Consider the following 8538-nt stretch of genomic DNA (forward strand, 5'->3'; position numbering starts at 1 on the left):
AGGTCATAGGTCATAGAGATGAGAGCGGAGCTGGTGGAAGCTAAAAAGGCAGTTTGTGTCTGCAGACGTTTTTGTTTTTTTTGTTTTCTTAAAAGGCAGTTCCCTGATCATTCAGTCAGCCCTTTTCAAATGGTCTCTCTCAAGTCTCTCAGACAACTATAATAATCCACAAATCTTCCAATGCTACACAGAGTCTGTAACGAAGCGCCTCCGGGGAATGGAAGGAGTCATCAGTATAGGCTACGTCATTTCTGTACACAAAATAAAATAAATAAAAACAAATAATATTATTGAATTTCCATATTTTTCCTATAATCAGGGGGGGTTAGATACAGTAGGAGTCATTTACGTGACTGCAAATTGAGACACTAGGAAGACCTAGTGAAACGCGAGTGGGGGGAGGGGGGAGCAGACTCATTCCGAGGTATATACTAACTTTTCTTCAGAAAGAGCATAATTACAAAATTGTCATCATTCCAATAAACGTTGGATGTTCGGTCCCCGTGCACCGATCCAGGTGTCCCGTTTCTCCAAACTATAGTTCAAAAAGTCTGTCCGAACCCATTACGTCAGACATTAACTTGTCAAACGTGAGAGACCATTAAAGCCTTAAAGGGATTGTGACTTTAAAAAAAGGTTTTGTAATTGTTCTTATTTTTTTTTAGGTTTTCTAATCTTAATTGCACCCAAAAAACATGAACTTTTAACATTCAGTAGATTTTCTGTGATCTGGGGTTTTCTCGCTCAAACAGGTGCTCTGATTTGCCGGCAGTTTGTGATGTAAGAGCCTGCAAATCCCATATATGTCAATGGGATTTGCCAGCAGATGTCACTGTTTTCACTGTTTGCCTGTTTTCATTGTAGCTCAAAAGGCTTCCAAACCCCAAAGAAAACTCCAGACCACAGAAAATCCACTGAATGTTCAAAGTTCAGGTTTTTTGGGTGTAATTGAGGTCATAAAACCTAAAAGAAAAAAGAAAAATAAATGATAATGAATGTCATAAAACCTTTAAATATCACGCCCCGTTCGGGAATGGATGGCGAAAACAAAATGAATCTCTAAAGTGATTCGTTATCAACGCGGGGGTCCAGGGACCCCGAGGGTTCCTTAGAGGGGGTTCCAGGGAGTCCCCAGTTATTTTAAATAAAATAACATTTTGTAACGAAAAGGCCTTGTGCACTCCTACAAGGACAGGTGCGTCGGAGCCGGCAGCTTTCCTATAGTGTCTCAATACGTGATATACGTGAAACCAAGACATCCCAACTTCCAGTCATTCCATGTATCTGTCATGTGGGTGCCGCACGTACATACGCCCCTTTAGGAGACCAGAAGTAGCCTACAGTACAGTGGTAGTACTATAGGAGTGGTACCGTATTGAAGTGGTATACCGTTGGACCTCTGCGCTTATCTTGTCCGTCCTCCCCTCGCAATGCCGTCACCAGAGAGCTCCTATCAACTTGACGAGGAGTCAACGCTCATCATTATTTTCTTTTGGGCAAGCAACACCATCGTTCTATGAGCATACAATAGCCTTTACACTTCATGTATTCTGGAGAAAATGTTAAATATGATTAACGTGTTTTGCTTTGCTACAATCTTTTCTTTTCCCGCCCCCCTTTGGGACAAATTAAGTATTGAGATTTGAGTCCCAAAATGGGTGAAGAAGCATCGTACAGTGAAATATTGATCTGTGCACAATCATTATTAGTTAATCTATTGAAGTCCTATCACATTACATGGTCTTCTCAAACCTCCAGGTCTTATTATTATCACACATACATACTGTACATACAGAGGATTAAAACACATGGGCATACATACAGCAGCCCTTTGAAGGAAAGGCTTTGTAGGAACATTAGAAATATTGAAACAGGGAAGAGAGGGTGCAGAGCGCATGTGTCAAAGTATATTCAAACAAAAGAAAAGCAGACTAAATTATTGTTTGTAATTAAAAAAAAAAAAAAAAAGCACCTGACAGTGAGTGATGTTCTGGAATGTCTTCTGAAGGCTACGTTCCAACGTCTTTGGAATTCTTAAAGGTCAGTCTTACAGAAACACAGGTGCTTGAACAGACCTGACATGGAGTCACACACATACATGGCATATACAGGGTGACAGACATCACATATAGTGAGACATTAGGTCATGTAAGACCCTCGCCTCGCGTGGCCGGACTATTTCCTCCCACAATTTTCAAATGCTTCCGTCGTATACAGTCTGCAGGAGAAACGGAAATTGTTTCTACAGTAATCATGGGCAAGCGAGAAAGCAGCCTCCTCCCCACTTCAGTTTATTTCTTTCTTTTTGTTTTACAGTCGCGAAAATGTATCATAATATGAATCAAAATCATCTAAGCATAAGCTTGCTGCTTAGCAGAAATGGAAATAAAAATAGTTAAATGTAAAGATATTTTGTGTATAGTTCCAGACTCTATATAGCATTCAGGAGATTGTGGAATAGTTGTCTGGCAACGCGAGACTATGTAGACCCTGACATAGGCATGAGTTCATGCAACAGGGATTACAGTATAAGATTGATGCTTTTTAGTGGTTTTCAAACGTGTTGTGCCCTGCAAGGCACACCGATGACCAAGTTAACATCTCAAGGCATAAGAAAAAAGCGCTGCAAAGCAGAATGGCCCACAACACTCTATGCACATGCGCCATTCTGGAAATAACTCTTCCTATACCTCCGTTCCTCTTCCAACTTCATTCGCAGGTGTTACCGATGATACTAATGATCCGTTTCATTTTGGTCAAACAGAGGTGGTCTTCAGGTGGTTTTCAGGAGGTGAAAAGTTAAATGCAACAAACTGAAACCACCTCCCAGAGTGGAAATCTTTGAAAACGCTGTTTCCTCCGGTCTCCGTGTAAACAGGCAACAGGGTTTGTAACTCAGAGATATGGGGGGGGGGGGTCCTCTTGAAATTAAACAGTTTGAGAACCAGTGTAATTGTGTAAACGGAACAGAGCCTTAATTAGGATCATCGGTAACACCTGTGAAAGAAGTCGGAAGAGGCCCCGGAAGCAGGAAGCCAAAATGGCGCATGTTGTGAATAGAGCAAGTTAAGCATCAGTCTCAGGGAGAACAGCTCAACAATGTCATGACACTGAGAGAACAGCGAGCACACGATAAACGTCCTTTCAACATACAACTTTATTTACGTCTGCACGGCGGGCGCGTTTCAACCTTACCAGGTCTTCCTCGGCATGGGGAAGATCGAGCTGTGAGGAAGTTAGGTTGAAACGCCTGCCGGAGATCATTCAAAATAATGTTCTCCTATAACGACAGGCCCAAAGTTTATGATGCCAGGTTGGGTGCTTAAACAATTTTGCCTTATTGTATTGGGGGAAATAATTGTGCACACACAGGTGCTGATAATAGTGCATTCAAAGTAACTCACTGTTTTTGTATAGTTATGTATATTTGCAATAATAATGTGTGGTTTGTCCCACCTGTCGTCGTCATAATCATCGATATTCATCAAATAAGATGGAACTTGTGTGACCACGTTGGAAGGTCTAGATACGGTATTATGTAATAATTAAAGAAGTTACAGATATGTCTCCGCTGTCGGGAAGAAACCAAATTCAGGAAATTTAAAATATAACATTTTCAGGAAATGAAGAAAACTGTATATTTTGAAAACAATGCAATACTGCCTCATCAAAGTTGGTGTTGTGACTTTATACATTGTCAATGACTTCCATGAGAGAGGGAGAGGCGGTGGAGTTAGCGGTATTATAGCAGACAGTTTGAGGGTCCAATGGAGTTAATAGGTTTTGTCCCAAGCGCTTTTTTACTAGACTTTCCATTGGTTCAATATGTTCTAGACAACACACAGACGTAAAGGGTGTTCAATAGCACTGATATATGCCAAAAAGAAAAATCTAAAAACCTCAAAAATGGAGTCAGGTGCTTTCCTCCCGTCAGCAGCGATGTCTTATTTCACATAGGTCTGTGATTTTCCACTTCTTCATGAATAAACGTCAGTCTAAAACAAAACAAAAAAGCTCCACAGCGCATGAAGTTATTCCACGAACGTCGGCGAGACCTCCACACCACCACAATATTCCCACCAACATTACTCTTACCACCACCACCATCACAATTAGGGTTGGGGGTCCTTTTAACGATTCTTGTTATTAAGGTGGTCCTTGAAATAAAATAATAAAATAAAAACCACTGTTATTGTAATTGTAAAGCAGGCGTGATAAGTCCACAGCTCTCTGTGATAAGAACCCTGCAGTGCCCTTTTGGAAATGGTGCCAGAATGTGATGGAACCCGATTCCTCCGGTTCCTCACTGTTCCTTAGGGTTACAGATCCCAAACCCTGACCACAATCCCACCAACACCAACACCACCAACACCGTCACCACATTATAATTCCTCCACCAGCCTCTCCAGCCCAGTCCGTCTCTTCCACAGTCTTTCGATATACTACTAGATATTCTCGAAAAATTCCGCCTGTTAATTAAACGTAGAGAACAAGGAAGTTGTCATCTGCTCTTTTTTAGACTGAAAAGGTTCAAAACCCGGTCGACTGCCACGACTCCACAGAGCCGCCGCCCGCGACTGGAACCGCCGCGGTCTGAGCCCGCAGCAGCCCTCCTGTTTCCATCCCCGCTTTATTGTCAGATAATTTCCAGAGCTTGTGAAGCACATTTAACTTTTTTCCACGGAAGCGTTTGAACACTGTGGGAAGACACCAGTCTGCGTGGGAGAGACTATTATAGCCACCATCCCAAACACCCGTTTACCAGAGGTGGAAAAAGTACTTAATTTTTTTACTTAAGTAAAAGTACGAATACTTCAATTTAGAAGCACTTCCTTACAAGTAAAAGTATACGGAATTGAAAATGTACTTGAGTAAAAGTGCAAACTTATCGGCATCAAAATGTACTTAAAGTACTAAAAGTGAAAGTGTTCATTTTGCCAGGATGTCCCATTTCACAAGTTCAAAAGGTGTACAAAATCTGTTGAAAATAGCAGATCTACAAGCTCACAATGCCTCGCGTTGCGACGCATTGTGAGCTTGTAGATCGGCCATTTTCAAATGGCCGAAGTATATAGGGTTGAAGTTGTTAATGTTGATGTTTTCTAATCAAAATTAAAATCTCCAAAACTGTAACTGTAACTATAGTAACAATACCTCAAAATTGTACTTAAGTACAGTACTTAAGTAAAAGTACTTAGTTACTTTCCACCACTGTCGTTTTTAACCTCACTTCACACATGCTTTTTGCATCCTACGGTAGGGACTGAAGGCTCGGGCTCGTGATTGGCCGACGCCGGAGCGCTCGTTTAGCCTAAACTCGATAAACGATGCGGTCCACTATACGGCTTGTACAGGGTTGCCAACTTACACCTGCAATTCAAAGAAAGAAGGAACATAAGGGACACCCAGAAACAAAAGGTTTAATCGCACTGAATATGTATGTACAGTTTTTTGGAACCCCAGCATAAAATATTATCCTGGCGGGAACAGTAGCCAAAAATAGCAGATCTACTACTAGTAGAACGATTAGTAACAGTCAGGGGTCATCTACGTGTTGGCTTGTGGTGGACAGTTTTTGTCAAAATCAATTTTTTTTGCCACAGACATAAATAATAATATTACCAGAAACACATTGAAGAGCTAACCCTGAATGACCATAACAGGTCTGTAACTCTGAGAGTGTTCAAATGGAACCAAAGTGGTTCCATTTGAACACAACGTGTCATAGTGTAGTAAATAAGTGTCATGTCTATTCTGAAGAAAATTGGGTCGTATTATATGATCAAAATAAGAAAGTTTAATAATGGTGTGTAAAAAAGTTTTACATTTTTTGCCCACGGACAAGAAAGCAAGTCTTTGCCACGGCCACATATGTCTGTGTGCAGCGTACATATTGATGACCCCTTGTAACAGTAGATTGGCTATTTCTTTTAGGTGTTCAAATCAGTACACACAGACACAAGTGGTCCAAGTGCAGCGACGACTGCCTGCCTCGCTGTGGGAATCAGTGTTGATTTTGACAGCAAATCTTGATTTAAAATGTTTAGTCTTTTGAATACTTTTCATTTAGTTTTAGTCACATTTGAGTCAACTGGAATGTTTTAGCGTTGGTCTAGTTTTAGTCGACTAAATATCATAAGATTTTAGTCGACTAAATCTACAGTTGATTTAGTCGACTAAAATGCCTTTTATGCCGTCGTAATGGCTGACATTACACTTGCTGAAAATAGCCGATCTACAAGCTCACAACGCGTAGCAACGCGACACGTTGTGAGCTTGTAGATGAACTATTTTCAGCATGCAACCAAATGTAAAATCAAATAATAGTAATAGTAAAATCATATGACTTATACTGGATCTCATGTCCACTAGTCCCTTCCTAACATTTTAGTCTAGTTTCAATTTGGTTGACGAAATTGTCAATATAATTAGTCTTAAGTTTCAAGTCATCATAGCTTAGTTTTAATTTTGTTTCCATTTAGTTTTCGTTGTTATTTTGTCATAGTTATTAGTCGACGAAAGCAACACTGGTGGGAACACAACCCAAGCACTCTTCTTCAGTCCCTATCCTAGGAAAAGAAATGTAGCCTCCAGGTCATGGCATGTGATGTCATCATTCAGCGTCATCTTTTATTTCGTTTTTTTTTTCTTTTATAAAACAAACATATAATAATAATAATAATAATAATAATAATAATAATGATAATAATAATAATGATGTTGTTGTAAGCTTGAACAGCAGATCACCATCTATCATCCATCTATATCCGAGGCCAAAGGGGAGCTTTTCTTCGAAATAAAACATACCATCAAATAAATAAGAAATCTCTAAAATAAAGAGACCATCTTTATTGTTTATATAAACCGTTAAATGTTTAAAAACTCTGAAGTGGCTAGACTGAGAAACTCCCCTCCTCCAAAATAAAAGACTGATAGGAGAATAAGAAAGAGAGAAAAAAAAGTTAACTAAAAAATATATAAAAGAAATGTTTAAATGAACAGGCTACTGAAAAGATTTTTTTTCTTTTTTTTTTTTTACAGGAAGTGGGTGTATTTTGTACAGGAAATGGATGTTGTCGTTGTTGTTGTTTTTTTTTTTTTACACAGGAAGTGGGTGTGGTCTGTCTCACATGATGGAGCAGCATTTACACGGCTGCTTCTCCTTGCTGCTGCTGACCTCCTGGCTGGACACGCCCCCTCCGTCCTTGTCCCCGCCTCCATCCTTATCTCCGCCTCCATCCTTCTCTCCAGCTCCGCCCCCCCCCTCCTCCTTCTTCTCCCCTCCTTTTCCTGCTTCGGGGGTGTGGCTCCTCTTGGGCTCCGCCCTCTGCTGCTGCTCCTCCTCCTCCTCTTGGAGGGGAGGTTTCCCGGCGGCCAGCGGCTGGTTGGTGGTGACGGCGGTGGCGCTGGCGCTGGTGGTGTCGTCAGACGGGGGATGGGTGGCATCGTCGGAGGGCGGAGCTTCGTCCTGGATGACGACCAGCTCGGCCTGGACGGTGGTTCCCTCGTCCACGCCTAGGACTCTCTTGGTCTCCAGCTCGTCCTCCACACTCTGGTAGCTGATAGGAGGAGGAGGAGGAGGAGGAGGAGTTAGTGGACTGGTAGCCTCGGAAACCCAGACGTTTTTATTTCCAGGGAGAAAAAAAAAAGTCTGGGTCTGAGTCCACTTCAATTCGGCATATAGAGTAGCGCAAACATTGCTCACTCTCTGCTGATTTCTGATTGTCTGCACCTTTGTAAAATTGACATACACACGCACACATGTACACACACACACACACACACACTCCTCTCTCTCTCTGTCGCTCTAAGTAATTAGTCTCATGTCGCGCAGCTGCGCATATATTCTCCCGGCGGATCCTGCCGGGAGCTGCCTATATATGCCATAAAAAGCATAGGTGAGTTCCAGGCTAGTGGACTGGTACCTCCCCCTTTAACACATTTAGACCTGAGGACGATTCTACAAATGCCTTCTAAACCCTAATATATATGTCTGTCGTTCTCAAACATTTTCATGTCAAGGACCCCCAGAAATATAATGAAATTGGCCGCGGGAGAATCGACAACCACCAGAGGTATGATTACTTCTAAGGGCCGATTTTACCGCTGTTTCGGCGCTGTAGTGCCGAAATGATTTCGGCTCGTCAGAAATTTTCAGTAGCACCGAAGAGCCGACTTTAGGACGGTACCCTTTTTTTTTGTATTGTTTATTATGTTGATTTGTAAACGATGACCGCAATAAACCATTGATTCATTGATTGATTGATTAATTCGTTCATTCGTCCATTCATCCATTGAAGTGATTGATCCAGACTTCCTGGACCTACCCCAGAAACACCATGGTGACGGGCTGCTCCGCGCTCGCATCACCCAGCGCCGGATCACTGGCGCCCTCTGGAGGAGCAAAAGCACAATGTAGAGAGACTGGTTCAAAATGTTACTATGAGTAAAAACAAAATCACACCCGTGTGAAGTGAGGGGCGCTCTTATCATCATAATATCATCATACGTTTGTTGTATAAACTGACTGGTGTGCCA

General features: G+C 41.7%; 1 protein-coding gene across 1 annotated transcript in view; it reads right to left on the reverse strand.

The window, feature by feature from the left end:
• Positions 1-6515: 6515 nt before the first annotated feature.
• LOC308320045 (paralemmin-1-like) overlaps positions 6516-8538 on the reverse strand; it is a 49462-nt gene continuing 47439 nt past the window's right edge. The window contains exons 9-10 of the mRNA XM_080770347.1: positions 8328-8394; positions 6516-7559 (exon numbers count right to left, since the gene is read on the reverse strand). Of these exons, the coding sequence (XP_080626473.1) occupies positions 7127-7559; positions 8328-8394 (500 nt within the window). The 3' untranslated portion in view covers positions 6516-7126. The remainder of the gene's footprint in view (positions 7560-8327; positions 8395-8538) is intronic.

The sequence above is a fragment of the Protomyctophum bolini genome, assembly GCF_963924005.1.
Source record: "Protomyctophum bolini genome assembly, chromosome: 8".
Taxonomy (NCBI): Eukaryota; Metazoa; Chordata; class Actinopteri; order Myctophiformes; family Myctophidae; genus Protomyctophum; species Protomyctophum bolini.